The 26,226-nt window shown below is 39.1% G+C and overlaps 1 protein-coding gene across 1 annotated transcript in view; it reads right to left on the reverse strand.

Annotated features, from left to right (window-relative positions):
- Positions 1–10,372, reverse strand: part of LOC100646682 (extracellular serine/threonine protein CG31145) — a 93,743-nt gene extending 83,371 nt beyond the window's left edge. The window contains exon 1 of the mRNA XM_012316242.3: positions 8,073–10,372. Coding sequence (XP_012171632.1) covers positions 8,073–8,536 — 464 coding nt within the window. The 5' untranslated portion in view covers positions 8,537–10,372. The remainder of the gene's footprint in view (positions 1–8,072) is intronic.
- Between the last annotated feature and the right edge of the window lie 15,854 nt (positions 10,373–26,226).

Consider the following 26,226-nt stretch of genomic DNA (forward strand, 5'->3'; position numbering starts at 1 on the left):
TAATGAAAATGGCAGGAGCTTTCTCGTTTATCAAAAACTTCAGTCCTATGTAATTTTCTGCGATAACTTTTTAAAGAAATGAACCTAAAGCGTATGCGAGTCGTGTGCATTCGTTCTATGCTGGTCGGACAATAGCAATGTACAGGGTGAACCAGGAATCGTGATCAGTAGAAATGACTCTGCTATTAGCAGTCCGATGGGAAATGTTTGTATGAGAATAGCATGCTTTCCAGAGTGCTTCAACGTGGTTATAGTTATGGTTTCTTTTCTCGTGACTTTTCAAGGTAACCTTGAATCCTATCATCTTTTTACACTTGTCTGTTAGACGATTTTAGTCGACAAAACGATTGCTATAATCGCGTTAAGACTCTTTAGAAACCACGCTGTACTTGATAAAAACATTTTCCATCGGACTGATAATAGACGGATTTATCGCTTGTACTAAATTGACAGGTCAAAAAAGCACATTTATTGTAACCATGCGAACATCGTTGGGGCAAGAGGTCAACTCTACGACAAATACGATCACTGTATGCATTCGCTTAGAAAATACTACTTAGTATCAGTTTGTTTTACGCGTTAATTTCGAAAGTTCCATTGGTTCTGTTTCATACGTTAACTGGGAAAGTAATTATATTTCAGGCTGACCTTTCAAGACGTTACCCGAGCACAGACTGGAAGCTCGTTTAGACGAACCCATTGATCTAACCGAGCTACGAGTAGCCACTTACTACGAAATAGTTTAGCGCGCAGGAAATGTACCTACAGTTACCGTAAAATCAACTAGTACAGTTTAGTTACGGATTTGATTAACTGATACTGAGTGGTGCAGCAAGTTCTAATGTCCGCGCCACTCCGCGCACAGTAAGTTACCAGATTGCTCGTCACTCCGCTAAAATCGTTGCATGTGCGTCTGCACGAACCTCGACTTCCGTTCCAATCGCTTTATCGTCCAATTAGCGGAAAACCCAGAAAAATATCGGCCACCGTTACAACGAGCACCCCGTAGATCCATTGCGTCCGCCACACGAACAAGCATTCGTACACGCGAACGCCTACCGAACTACGGCATCGCGAATGTACACATTATTACCGGTGCATTTACATGTGTATAATAGCGTGCAGCGCGCGCACACACTCGCCAGATCGTCTGTGTGTATACGCGCGGGCAAACATGCATAATAGCGCATTATTGGGGCCGAGTTAACGCGTGTGTCGTATCGATTCATCGACAGGAACTTTCGAGCCGGGTCCAAACATCGGTGACTTCAGGAGCGTACGGCGCGACAAAGGGTCTCTGCGAGTCTACAGGCCGAAGATGACAAAGGTGGCCGAGCCAAGGTGAGCCGGATGTTTGCTCGGAAATAATTCATCGTCCGTAACTCGGTCGAGTCCGCCAGGCCTGAATTCAGGTGACAGGAAGTAACCTCCGTGCGCACCGTCGGTCCGTTCTCTCTCTCTCTCTCTCTCTCTCTTATCAGCCGCTGATAATTTCAATGGGTTCCTCAGCGGAGACAATGAATTTGGCAAACGCCTGGGAATAATTTTTGTTAAGGGGATTAAAAAATATTCAGCAAAGTCTACGAGTTTGTTCTTAATTATTCGTGAATTTTCAGGCAGAATTTACATTGATTTTCTGAACATATAGTTAAAGCTGGATTATCGAAACTGTGGAATCAACAACTGGTGGGGTAAAATGCGAGAATATTCGATTTTGGAAGGGATAGGGAGTGATCTATTGCTAATGGATCTTTTTATTTCTTTGTTTCACTCGCAGGGTGATAATTCACTTGCAGAGTTCCTTGGTTTAGGCGATAATGATTCATAAGAGGAATTATAGAGTATCCCATTTCTAAACGTAGTTGGTAATGCATCCATGAATCTTATTCCTTTTTTCTTCTTTTTTCTTTCGTTCTTTCTCCATTTTCATTCTTCCATCTCGAGAACACTGATTTTTAAAACCGGTAAACGAGTGAAACCTATGATACAGGTGACGTATAAAATACTGTATAAGATCTATAATAAATCGCAAAATAATTCATAGATTTTTAGGTAAACCTTTGAATCAACCAAACGGAGAGTTGAGGAAGAATGTTCTCTCGATAAAAAGCATTTCACCGCACTCGGCACAATCGTAGCTACAGCGTTTTAGTAAGAATCAATTAAAAAGATTAAAGAACATTCGATTAGAGAACTTCAACAATTATTCGTTCTTTTGATAAAAAATTCCACGCACTCCATTCGCGCTAAAACCTGATCGTCCTCGAACATATACGACGTGTGCAGAAAAAGATCACTTCTATTATTTCACCCTCGCAACGCGATTTACCCTCTACCCCTGAAACTGCTACGTACTCGTCGGAACCATCCTCGAACAGCATATGCAAAAATAGAGCAATCCTGTTACACGATTTTCACCCTCACGGCGTATCACAATGTAACCCTCTGCCCCCAAAATTAGCGCAAACTGGTCGAAACCTTCAAATATTAACAAACCCCCTGTACCTGCTGTGAAACTACATCAAGGGGAGAAGATGTTAGGATCTCATCCGGAATTCCCTACCCCTAAAATTGCCGCATAGTCGTCGAGATCATTTTCGAACAGCGTATGCAAAAGAAAAATAAGAAAGAACAACCCTACTACACGAGTTCTCCCTCGCCACCTAACTCAACTAAAATTAGCCCTAAGATTAGCAAACATTCGTGGAAACTGTCGGAATATTAACCAACCACCCGTATCTCCTCTGACACCACATTAAGAGGGGAGCAGGTTAGAATATCATTCGGTATTCTCTGGCCCTAAAATTGCCACGAATTATCTCATGGTGGATTGCCACGAATTATCATGGTGTAAGAGCGTGCGCGAAAAAAGAACAATCCTGTGATGCGTGATTTCACTCTGCCAGACGTAACTCGACGTAACCCCTTGGCCCAGAAATTAGCAAACACTCGTCAAGACCTTGGAATATTAACCAAGCCCCGTATCTCTGTGTATCTGGAATTACACTAAAAGCAGAGGATGTTGGAAAATCATCGAGTATTCTAGGTACGCGCCTAACCGAAACACCTGTCACGAAAGAGGGAAACTTGAGAAGCAGCTTCGTCTTCGAGGTAAGTACCGTAGGAAGACCAAAACTCTCTTATTCGAGGCACACATTCGACGCCAGGACGAAGCTTCGAGAGAACGATTGCACGTCGAACGTTCAACCCGGGGTCTTGAATAAGTATTCAAGCAGCACGAAGTGTATCTGTTGCTTAGTGTATCGCCGTTGGTTCTCGTGTAAACGATCCGGCTCGTGTATATGCACAGTAATGCACACACGTAACCTATTCAGAAGCGAAGTAACCTCCGAACAGCAGACATTGTCGACGCTTCTGCGCCCGCGAAACAATGCTTTATTCCCTAGACACCGTAGGGTCACTAGAGCTGTCTATCGAGGCAAGGAAGCTTACAGCGTGCAACCAGGGAAACGTTCTCCGTTCCTTGTTTTCCTCGTCCAGAACTGTGATAATACGCGGCGGAGACTACGTACTCCCCGTGCAAGTTTTTCCTCAGATCGATCCTAGACCAGCAAATGCAATGAAAAATGCAGTCTGACTCCGTGGCGACGCACCCTATTTCTGCTTTGTTTTCAACCTTTTTTTTTCTTTCTTTTTTTATTACTCCGGATCGGTGAATACTTGATACGAGTTTTCTTTCTTTTTGCCTCGAAAGGAGAAAAAAAGGGGAAAGTTTCGTACGGACGCTATTAAAGAGATTTCACTGAGGCGGTTCCTTGTTGTGCCAATTTTTTGTCAAAAATATTAGGTCATCCCATAAGTTCGTTCCGTTTTTCGAGCGGTTATATATGTTAAGATCGTTTACATACCTTTCAGTTTCATGAAAAAATGTAATCCCCCTCTCGATGTACAATTTCTTCCCATTTTTCAAGTGCATTGGTCCCTTATCGCCGTATGTTTATAAATCGACACATGAAATGTATACACAAAAGTCGGCACGAACTTATGAGATGACCTAATAGTATTATATCGGTATTCATTCGTTTTTCGTTAATAAAAATGATAGATTATTAATAGAAGTCATATTTCATTGATATACATTTGGTAGACTGTTATAAGAATTATTAAGAAAAAGAAGAAAATATAAAGATACGTACACATGCAACTACAAAGAAATGGGATAATTAGTTACTCCTCGATTAGATAGACTTTATGTGACAACAGTAAATGCTTCGTGTGCTTTTTTAGGAAACGCGAACGAATTAACCACGTAATTAAGAATATTTGCAGCCGATATGAGACGTGATTCTGACTTCTTCGATCATTAATCCTTTTAAGGATCGAATTCTGATTTTTGACCCAAGAAGAAAATTTCTTCTCGCCAATCGTCAATAATAGAAACTATGTTTTCGAAGTTTAGAGTTTCGGAGCTGTGCACCGAACTCGTTGAATCCATGACTGTCGATAAAAAAGCTCTGAAATAGTTCCAAAGTCAGAGAGAGAGAAGGGAACGAAAAAAAAGAAAGGGAATAATCGATACTTGCTAAATTAACGGGAAAGAATCGTCGATTGGCTACGCGTGCATTGTTCGTGGCAATTAGTCGCCCTTCTCGCTGGGACGAGTTAGGCCTCGATGGGAAAAGAAACATCGAGTGGGTAGGAAGAAAGAAGAGAAAATCCACGTGCGGGTAAACGCTCGTGTTTCAATCGATAGGATTGGCCAGTCAGTAGCAGACGAAAACATAACCATGTAAATTACTTTGCATTTAATTAATACTGCAGGAAATCGATATTTAAAATTAATTAGCAAATTGTCGACACGACAGGGAAGGGTATCGAACTGGGATTTTATTATGTTTATACAGCGTACAATGACTGGTAAAAATATTAAATAGCATAATGTGTAGGCAATTATAATTTTCAGGGAAAATTAACATTTTGGATATCCTAACCGTTGAATGTATAATATTCCCGTTTAATGATACACACTGGCTACGAAAAATACGATATTTGCACACGTTCCTAATTTTCAATCTATTTATTACGTTCTACGTTTCATTTTTACGATAGCAATGTTTTAATCGCGTGAAAGTGCTCTTACGATGTAAAATTTAACTTAATTAACTCGATTAATATTAGTATATAAATGCTACGATACATAAAACGGTGTGCAAATTTAGCATATCGACGATAATACGTTCGAACGTACGATCATACCACCAAACGAGTAGTTAAGTAATAAAACACCGATACGATCGAATAGACGTACTATTCATCTACAAATAAACTGTGTTCTACTTTGTACCGTTCTGGGAAATTTTATGCATCAAAGAGTTCAAATGAATTACGAAACTGTCGTTTCGATAAGAAAAGAAAAATATAGAAAAGCGAATTTGCAAGTCAAGTGCCACCATGTGTATATGCATGTACGTCGATCCTTGTCGAATTGATTTGAGCGATGAAAATATTTAATAGAACACATCCGTCCATACACAGAATCGTGAATCATGCGGATTCCTTCTATCACCGGTATAATTACGTTTGCCGTTGGACAACCTGCTTGCACGAGAGAGCACGTTCTGTATATGTGTAGAAGCACAATGCACAAGCATGTACCGAGTGCATTCTAACGCGATATACCAACGTGACTGATATTTGCTTGTCAGACAATAAAATCGCATAAGCAGAATGGATTAGCGTTCGAAGAGGTCAACAGGAACGATTTAGACTTAGATTAAGCAATCTTCATTCACCAAGGCCGACTACGATATTTCGCTTCGATCGAAGCCGTAAAATATGAGAAACGTCGATTTGTGCTTCGTTTCGTGCAACGCGAGAGTCTCAAGGTCGACAATGAGACTGACACGATTAAAGTAATTAATTTACGAAGTGTATAAATAGAAGAAATTTTACTTCCGCCCAGCCGTTGTATTATGTGTTTTTTATTTAAGATAAACGGATATCGTGATTAAAAGATAAAGTTAACATTTATCGATCGTGCGAACGTGAAACAAATCAAATTATACTGCTTTATATAATAAGTTACAACGTCTCGAAGGTTTCGTTAGAGTTCTATTTTGCTAAAGTTTGTGATAAAAATTAGCAACAAGTCTACAACTAATAAACGAGGGAGTATTTTCCACTTTGTGATATTCAGCAGGAAAGATATGAAAAATAAAAGAGCAACTAATTTAATCGTCGATGTAACGAAAATTAATTAAAGCGACAAGAAGAAAAATTCGATTCCTCTTAATCGCGAACGATGAAGTTCAGTTAGTGGATTACTATTTTTACAGATTTGTCAGAAATTTAAGATAATCAAAAATAATCAAAGTACGTGTACCATTTGTACGTGAAATGTAATAGGTAAAACAAATCTCTCTGCTCAGTCTCTACCCTTTCAATCCTCTTTACAAAAGTACGAATTTTCAGAAACAATTCCGTAATCTACTTTCCTCGGTTAAAACATAGGTCCAAAGTTGCGTAACCTCAATCCTCGTTCATCAATTCGGTTCTACGTATTATTTCGCCGGATAACGAGAACGAGACTGGAGGTCGAGGAGGGAACAACATGATCCAGATATCACCAGTCGCGCCTCTTATCAGTCTATTACGACAGTAATAACGTTCTTGATTTCACCGACATACAGATCGAAGCCAACACTACCAACCTACCGACGCACACATCCGCAAACCAGACTCACACGATGCAAACTAACAAACAATCTGTTCAAAAAGATCTCTCGTATAAACAATTTCTACGTTTCAAGGGTTCGTGGGAAAAAAGTGGGACAATGTCTATTTTAACGAATTTTCATTTTTTTGTATCACTTAAATGTGTTATACATTGCTTAGAATTGCAAATAAACATCGAACATGACACAGAATAAAATGAAGAATAAAACGTCCTATTTTGATATAATATCTACGAGAAAATATGAAGACGCGACACAGACAGTGGAAAGTCAATTTTCGTTTCTTCCCCCATTTTCCCCAACCCTATTTTCGGCCATCTTTCCATTGGAAACCTGGTTCGATGTTGGAACGACGATTTTGGTTATTTTAAGCGATTCCACTAATTGCTTTTCTCCCCGGTGCTTTCTATTCGATAGGGAGGAAACTTTTCCAACGAGGAAACTAAAAAAAGAAGAAAAAGAATGAAAGAGAGAAAAAAAGAGAAAAAGAAGACCATCGAGTTTCTGTTTGAAGTTCCGTGGAAAATCGGTTTAGGAGATTTCAACGAGGACCGAGCAGGTGCGAGATTTAAACTTGCTACTTTCGACGGTATTTCGGTTAATTAGGTGTCGCGTTGGAAATTCCGCTTTATCTTACGGACGTCGTATACACTTTTACGGGATGGAAAATTTTCACCAGTCGTCTCACCTCTGTTATTATCAACGTCGATAAGGATTTCATCGCTGGTGGAAATAACAAAACTCTCAAAGTCGTCCGGGAAAACGCCTGTCAACTAAAAATGTATCTACAATTCAACGTTTGATAACACTTCGTCATGTTATGTTTGGTACTCTCTTTTTCTTTTGACGATCTGCTTTCCATGCGATTGTTTGGAATTATGTTCATTAAGAATACGTCGATCTACTTTTTATGTTCGACGTTCCCTTCGATAATTTGTTTGCTCGTGATTGACACGAATTGATAAACCTTCGGTTTGTTTCGGTCGCGTTAAAATTACAGTGACCTAGTTTGTTAATAAGTCATTTATTTCCAGATACTAAACGCTAATTACGTATTCGAGTAATGAAGTAATGTCTCACAAGAAATGGACTATTATAGTTATTATTAATTAAACCTGATGTTCTCTTCGCTATTATGTTACTTCCGTATCCCTCCGGATATTTTTTAGTATTTTCTTTTATTATTTTATCCCTATAGAGCACAAATAGAGTACACAAAAAATAGTGAAATGGCATTGAATGCTAAAATCAAATATTTCAAAACTATTTATATCTCGATAATATCTACTGAGACATTAACATCCATTGTAGGTTGTACAGACTCAAGAACGACAGGATTAAAGGATATAATATTTCAATGAGAAAAGAAAGACTCACTTTGGATTGATTTTCTTCATCTCCCCAAGCGTAGGATTGTACGTATGGTCTTCTCCACTGATCCTAGCTACTCCTTCGTAAACACTAACACCATAACCTTTCTCCACGAGGTCCACCAAATCCCGGAAATTATCATGCACCTCTGTCTTCTCGGTCCTCGACTCCCTAGCTACGTTTTCACCATCCTTTCCACTATTCTGCGTCGTACCGGACATATCACCACTGGTCTGCTCTTTACTTGCATTCGTTCGTTGCAAATATCTCCTGCGAAAGTTGTAAATCGTACCGGTATTCGGGTCGTCCCCGACCCGAACACGCCCATGACTGGGTACCAAATGATGTCCACTGTATCCAAGATCCATCTGCAGATCCATCACCAACAGAATAGTGAACAATATCGCGAAGGCACTCAGGCCTAGCATCAGTTTGTCCCGGATGCGAATCATCCTGATTGTGAATTTCATCTTCCAGTCGTTCCAATCTGGAACTTTGCAGCCAGATCCAATGGCTTTCTTCTTCTTCGCCGATCTTGCCTGGCCTTTGTTCTCGTTGTTTTTACCACGATCAGCTGTGATCACCGAAGCAGACTTCAGGGTCCCTTGGTTGTCATCTCTTGCGTCAGATTCTAAGTCACCGAGGTTCACGCGAATTGTCACGACGCCTGAGTCACCCAGAGCATCGTTCACCGAGGCAGACTCTATCCTGAGATCAGAAATGACACGTGAGCCGTGCGTTGGCTCGCAGACAGGCGTCGAAGGGTGACGAGTCGCGTTCTCGTCCAGCCTGTTCGCGACTAGCTGCTGTTTACTTTGTTCTTCCGCAGGCTCGCCGTCTCGCAGTTCCTCCTCGTCCCCACCGCTGCCCGCGAAATTCGCAAGTTTGCATTTTACGAGCGACGTGAGCCGCGCGTGCACTTCGTCGCCTTGTATTCGTGACTTCCTTGCCGGAACGTTATCGCCTGACCCGTGCGTGCTATCACGCCTCGACGAGAGCCTCGGCGACCTCTGAACCTGCCAGTCGTCCGGCGGTGGCGATCGTTTCGCTTTCCACGACGTCCACTCTACCTTGTCCCGCCACTGCAGCGACCTTGACTGCCCGCTACTCGACTTTTCGCGATTGCAAACGGGTCTGACGAATCTTCTGTGAGCGATAGGCGAGCAGTCTACCGTCACGGTGTCTATGGAGACTTTGGAGATGGGGAATCCCACGTGGAACTTGCGGTGAACCTGCTCTATAGCGTGCACCAGACTCTCTTCGCTCCAGGATCTTCGCTGGCCTGATTGCAGCGCCTCCAGAAGCTTCGTGGATTTTTCTAAACGTCTTCTAATGAGAACACGTTGCTCCAAAAGTCGGAGATTGTTCTCCGTTCGAATCAGATCCTCCACGTCTTCTACCGAGACGCTTTTAGACGAATCTTCGTTCTCGACAAAGTATGTCGAGGAGATTTTAGTTGTTGATTCGTTCAACGAGTGATTGGTTCTTTCAGTCTGAGGCTCCTTGTGAACCAGCAGAAAGTCATCCTCTATGAGCTCAGCGCTTGGGCACACAACAGAAACGTGAATATTATTAGGTTGTTCAGGATCGATACCTGTGGAAGACTGTTTATTGGTAAAATCGGGCTCCAGAAGTCTCTGTTTGGACTTCTTTCTACGGACTGGTGCCACTGGTCTCTCTTCGTCCGTAGATTGAAACTTCTTTCGTAGAAGAGGACTCTTTTGAATATTCCTGACCAATCTCTCGCACCCTTCGGTAATATTGTCCTTCGAGCTTCTTACCAATCTTCTGAGGAAAGAATCGCTCTTGTGTAGCTTGGAGCGTGTTTGTGCCTCCTCCTCAACGTCCTTGGAGCAAGGAGCGTCTAGACGTTCCTTCTCTTCGCTGGATTTCCTTTTTACCCTGAAGGTATCAGGATGTTCTTCGGATTTCCTCGACTTTTCTCTGAAAGTGAACTTGAACTTAGGCCTGTCGAAGTTGCGCGACGATTGCACGCGGTCGCTCAAGCTCTGCTTGATTCTACCGACGTTTCGTCGTGCCCTGAACCGCGAATCCTCATCCCTGATCGAAGAGGAATCGACTTCGACGACGCTGGAGGTTCGAGCTCCTCGCGACCTTGACCCGCTATCTTCGAATGTCTGGCGGCTTGAACGTGTCGTCTCCTCTGTGGAACCACTTTCGGGACATCTCCTCTCGTCCAGAGTTTCCCTTGGTCGCGAGACGCACCGGAAGCTTGGAATTTCGAGCGCGAATCGCGAGATTTGACCAAGGTTCCGCGAGCGTCGACGTTTTGGCGAGAGTCTTCTTATCTAAGTCACTAATACACTGGTTGGCTGAGACTCGAGATGTTTGTTGAGTCTTTCACGGCTTCTGGAATGTTTCAGATGTCGGCCTGGGTACTGTCAGCCTTTGGACTCCACTGCGCCGCGTTCTGGAAAATAAACAAGGCGGGGATGTTAGGTCGCTGACCAGATGCGAATCTCAGAAGGTGATGCATTGGTCAAAACAATCGCAGCATCGTTTTCTGGATTAGTTTGAACCTTATGCACGCTTCTTGCGTTCGTATGATTTTTTTTAAATTATTGTTTTAAACTAAATTATTGTCGTAATTGAGGTGTCGATTTATCGCGTCGTTTTTATTCGTTTGATTGGTACGAAGAAATTATTTATAGTGATATCACGTCCTCTGATTGCTTTCAACAGTGTGTATTGAATTTGTTCGTATGAAACGTTGGCTTTTATTAAAATATTATATACAGACTCAAAGTAAATTTTGCCGAATCTGATTTACTTATTTTCCTAATGATAAACTTTTGTCTCATTATTATAGATTTCTGAGAATTATAAAAATGAGAAATATCGTCGGGAGTTGTTAGTACATTAAACGAAATCTGAATGGAATAATAATTGTTTTTAACCTGTTTAAAAATATTGTTTTTCCAATAAGATGAAGATGAAGAGCGTTTACACTCTATTAAATTACTTGGTTCCAAAGTACTGCTTCCTTTTATGCACGACTATAAATCTTGATATTTACACTTTGTCATGCAAATTTAATAGATCCGACTCGTTTGGACAATATTCTCCATTTGGTTTATAGTAACATAAGAACAAATGTTCGAACAAACATGGTAATACGAAAGCAACCAAAAGTAATTACATCTCAGGGTTAGAATAGTGCTATCCCGCTTACGAATGTTCCAATCTTCCAATAGAGGAATAATAACTGCCTTGTATATTCCATCACACTGAATTATTTTGAGCTGCGATTTTTAAAATACGCGAACAACAATCGTGAATTTCGATAATCTATCAAACATCCATTTTAACAGGTGCAACTATATACGTTAAAATTGCCCTAATATTTTTCTAACACGGCAATGAATTTTTTCCATTTAATCGCGAATGTCACTAATCAAATTTTGGTATAAGAAGATGTGCTTAAAATGGACAAGAAACCTGTTTACAGGGATCTATGTAACTCCAATTATCAACTTGAAAGCTAGAAAAGAACAAAAAGGAAAGAAAAGAAAAAGTACGACCCCTCGTGCAATTGATCAAAAGAAATCACTGCGAAACATCGGAGAACAAGCTCGGAGATCATCAACCCCCGACGACCATTCCGATCGTTTAAAAATAAATCACCGCTCTATGGTATAATAATAGGTTGGTGGTGCGCAATGCTTTTTATCGAATTTCCTATGCAGGTGCATACACACGAGAAATTCACTGGGTCAAGGTGGGGCCTTTAAGGGGATGCTCCGAGGTGTAGGTGGCCGTAGCAAGCTGAAAGAGGAAAGATATCAACTGCGAAATAGAGTGACGGTAATGGCATGCTTCGTGTTGCGAGAGTGGCCATTACAGTTATCGCAAAAGTCGCGTCATAAAGCCGTTGGTGGTGGGAGGCTAGCTTAAGGGGGAAAGAGAGAGAGATATCGTAAAGGTTCGTTCCTTTCCTGTCTTTTATATCGCGGAAGCATCGTTGCGCCGAACCGCATAATTTAATATCGCGCATCGACCTGGCTGCATTAAGTTCAATAACCGGAAAAGGAAGGCTGGCCCCCATCGAATATTCGTGTCGAGGGGTGGTTAACCCTAGGAACCACATTCGATGGATATTCCTTGGTTTCTAAATTGATCCTTCAGGCGATTACACAGGGTGTTTGATCAAGAAAGCTGTAATTGACGCGAAATTCGCTATTAAGCAATTAAGTTCGTATCTAAGAGCTCGCAGACAGGCAAGGAAGGGGAGAATTTAAGTCTGAAACGAGAGGAAGAAGCGCCGGTACCAAATTTGAGATTGCAAATTTAGAAATTCATTGGATCTAGGTAAAGTGCTGGTTGAAGAACTTTTGAAGAAGAGAAAAAGAAGAAGAGAAAAGAAAAATTTCATCTATTACGAGTTCCATGATAAATTGATACTTTACACGATTAGAAGAGAAATTCGAGACAAGAAGTTCTAATTAATAGCAAGTTTAGTATTAAGCGTTTGCCTTCGTACCCTAAGAGAGATTAAAGTTTCTGGAAACTTGGAAATTTTGATGACTTGCCATGTACAACGGGGCACGAAAGAAAGTTTAAAATTCATACCTGTGTATAATAACTACGTTATATATTAATACTAACTTTGCTATACTAAACACCTTTTACCATATCGCTGAGTCACGTACGTTGTATCTATTCATAATTTATCTTATCGACCGTATCTTATTGATTATAATTCTTTTCTAAAATTGTAGCTCCGTTCGTACTTTAAATTTTCCTTCATTAAATCCCCGTGGAAAACAGAAAAATCTCATCCATTACAAATTCCACACAACGATGCCCCGAACTATTCATTTCCCTAAAACATATTGGCCTGACGCTCACGCAAACGCATTACCGTGAATCGTCCACAGATAAAATGGAAAATTGGTGCTCGAACAGCAACTTAGCTACAGAACTATCAGGTTTTCTTTGAAACTGCTCGTGTTAATGTCTGGAAAAAGGAGATTGCCGGCCAAAGATTTATCGTCTATCTGTGCTTCCTCGAAACGATTGGAAAACGGTGTCGTTTCTTTCGAATCTTTGATCTGAATAGCCTCTTGCATCCGTAAGAACGAAACGTAAGGAAAACGTCCTGCAGTAATTCTTTGCTCGGTCGATGCAGCTGGCGAATCAATGCGCCATTGAAATTCCACGTGTCCTTGCGCGATAATAAAGATAGCCAAACCCATTGACGTTTCTGTCGGGGTGGAAGAGCGCCTCCATAAAATCAGACCTCCTGTAACACGCCACGTGCCCTCGTTGCTTTTAGTTATGCATATACAATCGCAAATAAAATTGCTCGATATTCTGTTCTATCTACTTTGTACATCCTTGCGGAGGATTTTTAATACATAAAATTTCTCTTCTTTTTTTTTTAGGGCGCACCTACGTCAATCTTTTATCTGTAGGGAAATATAGGTCCATTTCGTGTACGTCTATCAACCTCTCGATTAATCTTGGAAAATACTTTCGTTACGTTTTACAGCGATTTTTACAACGTTGATCGTATTGTACGATATGTTTCGGAAAATTAGCCGACAGAGATTGGAAGATTGAAATATACGTTTAACTCGGATTGAAAGAAACATGAGATTATTTCGAATGGAATCAGGAAACAGTTGTCTTCGACTGACCATACTTTGTCTAACATCTGCTTTATAAAGTGACGGAGTGTGTTGTCGCATAGCGTTACAATTCCCTGTTAGACGAGACGTCTTTAACGTCTCTGTTAGACGAGACGTCTTTAACATCTCCGTTAGACGATGGAGCAGCATTTGTGCAAACAAACTGATGCGCCGCAAATCATGTCATCTTATAAACAGACATCACGAATCCGCGCCACTGTTTGTTACTTGCGAGCGACGCAAGAAGAAGAAGAAGAAAATTAACGGCGTTAAAATGTGATCGGATTTCGGAAACTGTTCCAACGACGCGGATAGTTTTAGCTTCTAATCGGCTTAATAATCGAAATTTTTAATTAGAAGGAAGCACGCGAGCCTTTAACGCTATCGCAGGAAATCGGCGCCGACTGGCAATTAGCCGGTGTATTTATATTCGGGAAAGGCACACGTGCGACCATCTGAAATCGGAAGAATCTCATTCCTCGATAACACGCCATTAGAACTGCATTTTTCTTAATTCCGATCATACGTTTCTCTGTTTTACTAATAAAGAGATATATCGTTGTCTTTGAAGAGACGCGCTAAAATGTTTGTAACAAATATTTATATAATAAAATATATTTGTCCGTCGCGTAATTGAAGCAACGTTACTTGCAAAATTATATAAAAGCTACCAGTTCTGACAAGTCGCCCCGGATAACGATAAAAGTACCGTAAATGAATTTCGCAAATTATAAGTTGATTATCTCGTTCGACGTAAAATTATAACATTAAATAAATTTGAAAAATCTGCAACCTGTCGCTTGTCAATTTGCTAATACTATTAGTTAATATTCCCTTCTCTATAATATAAAAATCGTAAATATAATAAATCGCCTGTATCTCGCTTAACAATGATTTTTTGTTCAAGTTTGTTCGGTTTGTAATTATCGCTTAATAATCATAAAAATAAAAATAAAAATTTGCAAGCCTTTGTATATTTGTAGCGTTTCGAGATACAGGCGATTTATTATATTTACGATTTTTATATTATAGAGAAGGGAATATTAACTAATAGTATTAGCAAATTGACAAGCGACAGGTTGCAGGTTTTTCAAATTTATTTAATGTTATAATTTGATTATTTCTTATTATTTGGCCGTACTCTGTATATAATAAGCTCGCAGCTATATATTTTGAGTGCCAGATACTCGCTCGTAGTTAAACAGACACAAAAAACGAACGTACTTTGATTAATTTCGCGATACTACACAGAGGAGAGTTTTCTATCAAGTCGGGATGCAGACGAATGAAAGATAGGGAAAAAACGTAATAATTTTCGCGCGGAACGAGGTAACTGCAGGTCGCTAAGCTTGAAAACGAATTCGCGGCCGTTTTGTTTGCTCGAAATAGAATCTGCTCGTGATTGTTGCCAGCAGTAACACTCGAAACATCCGCGTTTATTATTCGTCCGGCGTCTGATGGAAAATAAAAAGTACATCTCGAGATTCTCTGACATTATCCATGGGTCCTGCGAGGGAAAACTGCAATTCGCCCTGGGGGTGTGACAACTTCCTTCGAGGCACAGAGCCTCGTGAAAGTTTCGAGAATGGATGGAACAGCGTCTTTTTACTTAGAACTTTGCCTTGCTGTTGTTCCTGCCAAGTTCCTGGGACAATGACTCGATCGTCTGTCGAGACGTTCGTGGCCGAATATCGTTCGATTATAAAATTGAAGCTCGCTATTTTCAGCGTCAACTTTCGCACCAGAACACTTTATGTAAACTTATGAATACCGTAAATAATTGTAAGCTGAAGCCAGTTTATTAGGATCTTCATGATATCGAAAAGAAAATTGAGAAAATCGTTCGTGTAATTTGATATTGCAACGTAAAGCAAAACTGAAGATACAAGCGAAGAGAAATTTTCTTCTTTCCAAAGTCTGGACAAAATTAAATTTCATCTTAAAACAGTATTTCTAAAAATATAGAAAATATACAAATATAAATTCAATGTTAATTTTCTTATCTTCCCAATCAATGTTTACTGAATCTTTCTCTATTTTCGATTGCTTCTGTCAATCCGTTAGGTATACTATCCTCTAATTTATTTAAAGTTTTGCCGAATGAGACGACAATTCGTTTATATATCGTTATTTCATATGTGTTACATCGTTAAGTGTATGTTAAATCCTTGTCGATCAGGAGAATAAAATAAAGAATCGCAAGATTTCAGTGTTACACGATGCACTATGCTTCTATTTCCAACAATGTTATTTCCAGGTCACGTAAACATACTCTTCCCGCAAACCTGATAGAATAATATCGTAGCAAAGATTAGCCATCAGACGTGCTAAATTCGTTCCTCGTGGCGCTCACTTTCCTAATAAATTACCCTCGTATTAATAAAGATACGTATTTTTCGCTATGTTCATGAGGAAATTATCTATTTTCCCCATCGTACAATTATAATTTATACATAGAGAAACACCGCCCTACCTATCAAAGTATGGTAAATCTCTCGTAATCATAACCTCAAGAAAGAACGAATGAGATTTATACGAAGTGTAGAGTTTAGGCTATACGTATTCGTCATCTTGAAAATCGGAGCAACCTGCTGAAGAAATAAACGTTACCAGGCGGCACGTCGATCCGAAAACGCGCGGAAATTCATATTCTGCAAACGATAGGATTACGTTAAACTGCTTCATCTTCTTGGTCTATATCTTCTTGAAAATTAGATCGGCTTGTTGAAAAAATAAACATATCTGCCAAGCGCGTTAGCGGTAGACACGACTCGATATTATACGGAACAACGGCGGCAATTTAAATCGTCAGCTCGTCATTTTTCATGCACGACGATTAACTCAACTTTTGCTGGTGAAAGTCGTTTATCTGAACGCGAGCCTCTATTGCGTATTCGTGATGATAGAATAACACGTAGCAGGGAAAATTGATGAACCTGTGTTACGATAAGAAACTCTAATTGTACAGGTGTTCGGTAGCTGGTGCTACAAGTCGGAAATGTTGAATGAAATTTGTCCATGCTGAAGCTTCGTTTGTGAGAAAATCCAGTTTATCGAGTATGCTCAAATTTAGCCAAGTAGCGACCAGATGCGAGCAGGCGATTGTTACAAATACGGAAATGAGTGAAACATGTGAAATCAAATTTTTCATTTAAACAGTAAATTTTTCGTCCGTTGACAAACCCAGACGAATGAAGCTCCACGTATGGTGTTCTATATAAAATTGCTACTTTTTAGTAAATTTCCTGATTTAAGCGGCCAGTGAAAGAGACTAACAGTTATAGGCGCGAAAATTCGCACGCGTTCGCGGAGAAATGAAAAATAAATGACGAAAAGCGTGGCGAAGGGGATAGAGGTTGGTCTCATGAAATATTGAAGGATGAAAAAATTATGACGACAGCTTAGAGTCGGACGAGTGTTCCCTGGTGACCCTGGAAGCTTGACGAGGAAGAGGAATATGTAAAATGGGTAGATGCAACGGGCCAACGAGAGCCACTAGGGTGGCAGCAATAGCAACAACAGAGTTCTATAGGTGCTCGAAACTACGCTTATGGATCATTTAAATATTGCACGGCGAATGACTAAATAAAGTAGAAGGTCGAACGTATGCTCGGAATCTCGAATCAGTTTCCCTCTTCCTTTTGCTTTACGTAGGAATGACCGAAAAGTCCATCCCAGTTTTATCAAAATGTCTCACGTTTCGCTAGTCATAAACGTGCTTCGATCTTCGCTGTATGGCCCCTCTGTTTATTGGGAATTACAAGGACCGGCACGATGCTCCCCATTTTGTTCTTCTTTTAGTAGACGAGGGGTCAGAAAAAGAAAAGAAGGAAAATGGAAAGAAACCGAGCAATTGTGAATTTTAACCAAGTTCTCGAAACTTTTTTCTTTCGTTCGTCCGTTGGTAAAAAGGAAACGAAGAAAAGTAAAGGAAACGTCAAGCTGCCATAATTCCTACGCTGTGAATTTTAACACGATATGTCACCGTTTCTTTTTAAGAAATTGCTGTATAGAGCAATTGTAAGAAATGGGACGATGATCTCTAGATCGAAATCGTCTTGCGTTTAATTCTTTCGTTGGTAGGAGAAGCAAAGAAAGATTCGAATAATCGTGCGCGGAATTACAAGAATTGGCACGATGATCTTTATATTGAAATCTTCTTTCGTTTAATCCTGCGGTTGGTAGAAGAAGTAAAGAGAAATTCGAATAATCGTGTGCAGAATTACAAGAAGAATCGAGACGATCATCTGTATATCGAAATGTGCGCAATTTTTCCGCTGGCATAAGGAGCACAGAGAATTCGAGTAAACGTGGCAAAGTTGAAAGTTTTAATAAAATTTTGCTCGTTACATTTTATGGATTATTACGCAGAATTACAACAATTGGTACGGCGATTCTTACGTAAACTTTTTCTTTCGCTCCTTCGTTGCTGAAAAGAGAAAAGCGAAGAGGAAACTTCATGTCCGGAGAGGCGAAGAGGAAACGTAGAATTTCAATAATTCCTGCATCGTGAATTTTAAGAAAATTTCCCTCTTTCCTTCGCTAGAAGATTAACAAGTTGCGATTAATAACCGCGTCTGAGAAAAATTAAAGGAATTGGGACGACGAAAATTTTCTTCAATTGTGCAATTGTTTTTATCGCGGAGGAAGCGAAATGAAATTCAAATAGTCCACGGATTTTCAACAAAATTTTCGTAATTTTGACCAAGTCCCCGTGTCAAAATAAAAATTGAGGGAACGATAAAAGAACGAATGACGAGCAAACGAGTGCACTTTGTATATTATCAAAGTTGTTTCACCAGTTTCGCCGCTCATTAGCGACTAATCGTTTCTTTCATTTCACGCATTCATCGATCGCCCCTTTTGTTCAAACTTCCGTTCTCCGTGTCACACTCTGATTGAGACATCTAAACGAATGGAATGCAGTTAAAATGGAAATTACATTTCAGCCTGGTCGTAAAACGTGCTTCGTTTTGCCTGTAATTCATGCACGATAAAAATCCTTTGTTCCAGTCTCGATAAAAAGTAATTCGAATTTTAGCGTGGTTCGCGCTAAAGGCGGCGTGAAATTTTATGAGTCGGTAGCTAGACTCCTGAAATATCTCGAACAAGGCAGATTAAAAAGCCGAGAATTTAAGCACGAAGATTTATTTCGCCGCGGTGTAATCGATCCTATTCTCTGATATCTACAATCGTCCACGAAAATTGTTTTATTGAAATAAAATGCAACAGAATATTAATATAACGTTTGCGTGTTCTATGTCAAGATTAAGAATTCTTTTATCATTGCTTTGCATGTTAAGGAATAAGTTCTGCTGTTATACGACGTCTCGTGTACGCTTTATTGAAATAAAAATTACCCTAACAAATTTCTATTCCAATAGAAATTATCCTTTTCGATGAAGTAAAGATTAAGCATATAATATTAAAATTCCAAACACATTTGTCTCGTAAAATTAAAATCGTGTAATTCGTTTAACAAAAATGGCTCCCTCGAACGTCTTTAGCAGATAATAAAAAATTTCTTTCTTTCTGGCAAAATGTACGAAACGCTGCTCCTCCTCAATTTTCCATTTGATTTTATACACAAACGAGAAAATACTTATGGAGATTACTGTATCTGTAATTCAACTCGAACTGAATCAACAGCGAACGATACAATGGACCCAGAAAATCTAATCGAGCGTATCGAATTTACGTAAGATTTCGTCGACGAACCGTGTCATGTATTATTTTACTTAAAAAATAAATAAAAGAGAGAGAAAAGAGAAGGAAGAAAGAAGGAACACTGACGAAAAATCCACTAACAAGAAGAAAGATTAAGCGTTCTCCACACGTTGTACACGTCCTGGTTACTCGATTCTATTCAAGGAATGGGAGATGCATTTCGTTAAAACGGCGGGCGAGGTCGGTTTAAAAATACGTCGCATCAGGAACCTTTTTATAATACGGTTGTAAAAGGCAAAAATGAAATCGCGTTCCTTTTTCCGGCCCGCGGATTCTCACTTTTCCTTCACCTGGTTTTTCCATTTTCTTTTCGCTGCTTTCTCTTTATACACACAGGCCGCTTAAAAGCCTCAATTAATTGCAATCCGTTCTCGCGAAACGAGACCTTACACCACGCGCCGGAAGAATGGCACGTTAAAAAGCTCTATGGACGTTAAAACACCTCTTTCTCTCTCTCTTTCTCATCTTTCTCGTTCTCCATTGCCCTACTACCCCCACTTTTAGCCACGGAATTATTAAAGGCGATTACGACAAAGAAAACGAGATCAAAGCGATCGTGCGCGATGTCAGAAATAATTAGAAAATTCCCTGGCAACCCGAGATCCAAACAGGCATTCGTATTTCCGATCGATCGTCGAAAATCTGCCGAGAGAAATACTCGAAAAGCTTCGCGAAATGATCGTTCAACCAGTTAGCTGTTGCCACTTCCTTGTGAAGCGCGTACTACTAAAATGTGTCGCAAAATGTAAGCGATGACGAGTATACTCGTCATAACACAAAATGTTTCCATTTCTTCATGACGAGTACACTCGTCAAAAACAGGTAGCTGATTAATTGTACGACCGACAAACAGGTCGACGATTTTCATGGTGATTCATGCTTTTGTGACGAAAGGAAATAAAATCGGAACAGAGAGGCGAGGAAAGAAAATATTCAAATGGCAATTATCCAATTAATCGCACGTGGTTAGAAATTGTGATAACGGCGTAGCTATTTCTTTGAGGAATTAAGCCAAGGAAATTCATAAATTATACAACGTTATACCTATAGCATGGAAGTACGAAAGTATGACACAGTATGAAAGTAGTAAGACAGCTTATAATGAAACTGCGGATATGTTCATGGAAATTCGGCTTTTCGCGAATACGATTAACGAAATAGGACTTGAACAGAGATTCCACCCTTTTGAGAACTTTTTCACAACTTCAATGTTCAATATGTGGATGAACATTCGGTCGATCGAAATATTAATCGCAGCTTGCAATGGATAACGAAAAGAATATACTGGATGATTATAGAATGGAAGAAATTGTAAGAAAGAAGAAAGGAATAAAAATAATTAAGAAAAATACGCTTTCTTTGAATCTACGTATATGGAATTCATTTATATATATATATAAAAAAAAGGGAAAATAATCAGCGGAAATTAATTTTCCAAAGAATGAAAATGGCACTGGAACATAGGAGAAGTGATACTTGGAATTTTTTCGCACTTCTGCGAGCAAACTATTCACCTCTGAACTATCCAACCCCTAAAACTGAGCCACGTTAAGCTCGCTAATTAATTGCCGGCCGTTCTCACGCGTGTGCCAGCCGAGTTTACATTGGCCCCACGGGCGCCTCATCTCTAATTATCAACTTAATTAATAACTCGATCTTTATGCTTATGAATGGGAATTTTCTTAGACGCCGCGGTACCATTCGACACTGACTGGAGAATCCATATTATCGCCGCAAGCTTTAATTCTGGCCGAGCAACTTCGGCGCACCTAATTAACGACATAATTAACGATCCATCCAACGTCCCTTTTTCACTCGGACTACGCTCTACTAACATTTCTCAAAGAGAGACGTAATTAGAGATGCACAGAGACAAAACTCGCGCAAAGATGTCCCGTAAATGGGTTTAAACATTCCGCGGAAACAAAAAGAGAAAGTAAATCGAGCATAAAGATCTTTTCTATTATCGTTGCTTCTATTTCGACGAAACTTAACGTCTTAAGGAATAGAAGATCCGCTCACTATTTACTGTTCGTGGTAAATATAGTCATCGAGCGAGCGAAGAATTGGATAACTCGAGGATGACGAGGACGAGACTTTTTCGAAGATTATTTTTATTTTATGTTTTCTTATTTCTGTATCCGGCTCGAATGCACTCAATATCGTCGACTTTTTTATATTTGAAGCAATTATTGCGTTAACATGCTTTGAGAATTATTCCACTGTTATGATAATCGAGATTCCAATTTATATATTCCTATGATCTATATTATGTTCTACAATAGTTTAAGTATCGTTCTGTTGACATGACAAGGATTCAAAGATAGATTTATGATGACGTTCTATCTAGAGAAATTTATTATTATGCTTTGAATTGGAGCAGCGTAAGCTCGAATTAAGAAAACGGCACTAATTTTTATGTGGACAACTATCAATATAGGTATGCTGTAAGCATAAATTTACGTAACATCAGAGGAACTGTGTGTTGCCAGATGCCAGAAAATGAACCTGTTTGTAATACGTAGTCCAATATACGTGATCCAATGAACAATAAATTTATAATAACTTTATTACATCATTATATTAACTTCTATACTATACATTATATTTTGCAACTAAACCCTCTTCCAGATAAAGAAAAGATACGAAAAATGAGATTTGAATATGTAAATTATATTCTGTAATTTATTCCTACATTGACACGTATATTTTTATTATTATTATAGTAAATGAATCACGTTTCTATCATTTAGAAAAATCATGCATTGATTATCCCAGTTGTTCTCGCATCTATATTATATCTGTAGTAAATATTATATATTCTAATAAATTCTATAATGTATATAATATAATCTATAACAAAATAATAATTTATTATATACTTACTTTAATTTAATTATACTTTACTTTACTTTAATTATGAAATAGCCAGCTTCTTAATATCTGATTTCATTATGCATAATAATGCAATTTTACCATCTTTCGTGCATTCCACGCTCTTTGTAAATAAAGTGCTGAAGAACTAAAGATATACAAACATGAAGAAGAAGAAGGAGAAGAAGAAGAGAAGAGAACAGAAGGATTCAACAATTATTTTAAGTAGCCTGACGGTCACCCAGTATATTCTACTTATCGTAATCAACGACTTTTCCTGGTTCCAGGCAATTACCAACGACACAATCATTCTCGTATCAAATATCTTTGTCGGTCGCATCGCGGCAATTAACCTCCTTGTCGATTATAATTAAGCATCCATCTTGTTCCGCTCAAATTCCACACGTATACATACATATATCGTAATCAGCGTGTCTGGTCACAGAGAGGCACACTTTTGTTCAATTAATTAGCCGCGAACCACATATTAAAGGATCGACATGGTCGGCAAACGAAGCCAGATTGGCTGAATGTATCGCAGATGAATCGTGAATGGTGAATTAACGAGGGAATGTGTTCTCGCTGCCATTCCTCGGAATAGTAATATTTTTGTGTATCTTTGAGGGAGAGCAATTTTCAATTTGTAAAATTACCGAAACCCCGTGGTCGCGTCTCCCTGCCTCGACCAACGTTTTTATAAAAAAAGGAAAAAATGTTAGGAACGTGATATTAAAAATACCAGTAGCAGTAGGATTAAAAAAATATCAAGAGGTGAAAAGGTTGGAAAATATCAGGCCAACAGTATCGGGCTCCTCTTTCACTGATTAAATTAAAATTAAATCGTCTTAAATTAAGATCAAAGACAAGGGTTCGACGATGAAAAAATTTCAAGAATAAAAAAGTATTCGAGGTAAGATATTAGAAATTAATAAGAGGATTTTTATTGAATTACCTCGTAAGTTCTGCGAGCATTGTACAGGTTAATTGGTACCTAAGAGAGGTGTAAGTTTCAAGGAGATTTCCAATGCGTTGAAAGAATGCCAGCCGAAAGGCCAAATGTAGAATATTTGCGAATTTCGCGAAGCAGAGGATAAAGCAACAGCGACGACTAGAAGTTTTATGTTTGGAAAGATAAATTTACCAACGACACGATCGTTCAAGATTCATTCGCGAGCTCTGCGTGCAAGGACGTAAAACGACGATGGTTTTCGAAAGCTTTTTACACGGAGAATTTTCATCGGACTTTATACCTCGGAGATTGTTCATGTTGTGAACGGGGAAAAAATCCCAAAAATTTCCGAATAAGAAGGGAGAACACGACGTTGATAAATCCATAAGGCTTCTCTGTAATCTGCCGTCAAAATTTTAATTACGAGGAGAAATTGAACGTTCTAAGATAGAAAATGATTAAATAAAGATAATTACCAAAAAAAGGACGAAAAGACAGAACGAACAAAGAATCGATGCCTGTTGTTTCTAATCAAAACGGAACACTCATCGAATTTCACGTAAAATTTGCCGCACCGCTGGCGAAAATGGAAATATCGCGCGATTTTTAGCGTGCGTAACGAGACTATCAACGTAATTTCACTGGGTCGTAAAGCGTACAGCAACAACGTGAAAATTGTCTCGAGACGAATTCTCGCGTATCGTCGACGCGAAAGCGACGTATGCTGGATAAAACGTCGCATAAAAATGCGACGTCTTTACGGAAATTTCGATTCGCTTGGCGAGGATCCGCGATTTCTTTGACTTCGTCTCGGAAACGTTCAACGTCGTCCAAACGAGCTACTTTTATATTTAATGGTCCAAATGCTTCAAGGACCAATGATTTCTGAACGCGATATTTTTTTCCATCGATTCACCATCTTCGATCCTATTTCTGAACGTTGCGGTTACGAAAGATAATTTCGAGCATTCGTTCAATCCCTTCTTTATCTAATAATTTCTCAACATCGCACGGCAATTATTTCTTCCGCGTAAATTGTACAGTTTCATGAGATTTGAAGAACTTGAAATATTTGTTATAGTTTCGGTAAATTATTTTTTGATTTATGGATGGATTAAGGGAACTGGCAAATCATAAAGAAACAAAGAAAATCATTTCTGGATGTAAATTTGTTAAACTGTCAACGGCGCAGTTAGGGAATTTCTTTACATGGAAAATTAAATTTCATTATAAAATGGATTAACTATGCGTAAACTTCTGTTTCATTCTTTCTCATAAAACTTTTTATATAGCGATCCCTAACAGATTAGGCGATTAAAAAATAATGGCCACGTGAGGGAAAAACGAAACCATCGTTCACTAACTTCTAAACAATTTTCTCTCCATCTTCAAATTGTACTTTTAAAGAAACCATAAAAATAGCCCATAAAATGATACACGGGAATTTATAAGGAAGTCGTATACTAGATCTATTCAGTACTATTAATACGATATTCATTGTCAGTCAAAATTTAATTAAAAGTGATTTACAGCTTTAATTAAAAGCAACCCGTGTACTGTGCGTTCCCTGGAGCAACTTACACGCAAATTATAATATCATTGTACAATTTGTCACGGAGTAACGATTTTACCTAAAAAACGAGCAAATCAAGAGATACATACATGTTTGGTAAATGGAACAAGTGACACGACGAAAGAGCATTCATCGCAAAATTAAAGTTGGTGAAACCGAGCGTCGAGTGAAACTGTTTCAAAGTTACGTTTTGTTGCGTGCAATTGCAAATACAATTTTCTGTTCCAACAAATTTACACGGTGCTTATTCTCTCCCTCTCTCTCTCTCTCTCGCTCTCCTGTTTCTCCGCGGTAAAATTTTTGATTAAACGTCATCCACATCCCCTTTTCGTGACAAAGGCTTTCCAAGAGAAAGACGTACACGTTTCGGCCAAATGTTATCTAGCCAACATCTCCATTCGATTAAGCTTTCGTTGATTGGTGGTAATCTTATTCAGCCGCGAATTCAATTTGATTATCCGATTTCGCTAAATTAGCGACTCGGTGGAAAACCGAGCCGGCAGACTGAATCGTAGCTCGGACTTGCTACCGATTCAATTTCACCCACGTCTCTCGCGTAATATTCCCCGCGTACAGAAATATTTTGCAATTCGGTTACAAAGTTCGAGACTGCGCGATTTTAATTAAAACCACCGTGAAATAAACTGGCCGGGCAAAAAAATTACGCCCTCGAAAATATTGCGCTCGAGCACAGATTTCAGGGCAATTTTCGATTTCAATGGTGTCTATGATTTCGTGGATACGGGGCAGAAGTACATATACGGAGATAATTGTACGCGACGATCATCGCTCTTTGGTAGACCGACGAGGAAACAGATGTCTGTCGGCCACATTCTCGAAGAAACATTTACCAACGTAGCGCTAGTCGAACTTTCTTTATGCCGTTTCGCCAACGCGAAACTTTACGTACGTATTTTACTTTTTCTAATCGACGTTCCACATCCGAACAAGCATCGCTGCGTACATTAGGAAAAGTATGTCTCATTGCCCGTGGAATAAAAATATCACTACAGGCGTACGTTCTTTAAATTTTCCTCAGAATTGACGATTAAAAGTCGGAAGAAAATATTCAGAAAGAGGATATGATAGGTTCACCTTACAGGATGTACAGCAAATATTATTTTAAGTCGAGTGATACGTTTATTAACCTGCTAAATTATGCTAAGTAAATGCTTTACTACGAAATAGCTGACAGAAGTGCATGCACTGATAGATTCGCTGATATAAGGCTTTGGAAATAGACGGCGATTCCAGAACATTTCGCGAGAAATAAGAAGCGTAGAGATTAAAAACGTTACTATTGTACATGTATTATATATATAAATATTATATATAATTATGTATTATATATAATATGTATAATTTTATGTGCTAAATTAGGTTAGT

Source organism: Bombus terrestris, chromosome 14 (assembly GCF_910591885.1).
Source record: "Bombus terrestris chromosome 14, iyBomTerr1.2, whole genome shotgun sequence".
Taxonomy (NCBI): domain Eukaryota; kingdom Metazoa; phylum Arthropoda; class Insecta; order Hymenoptera; family Apidae; genus Bombus; species Bombus terrestris.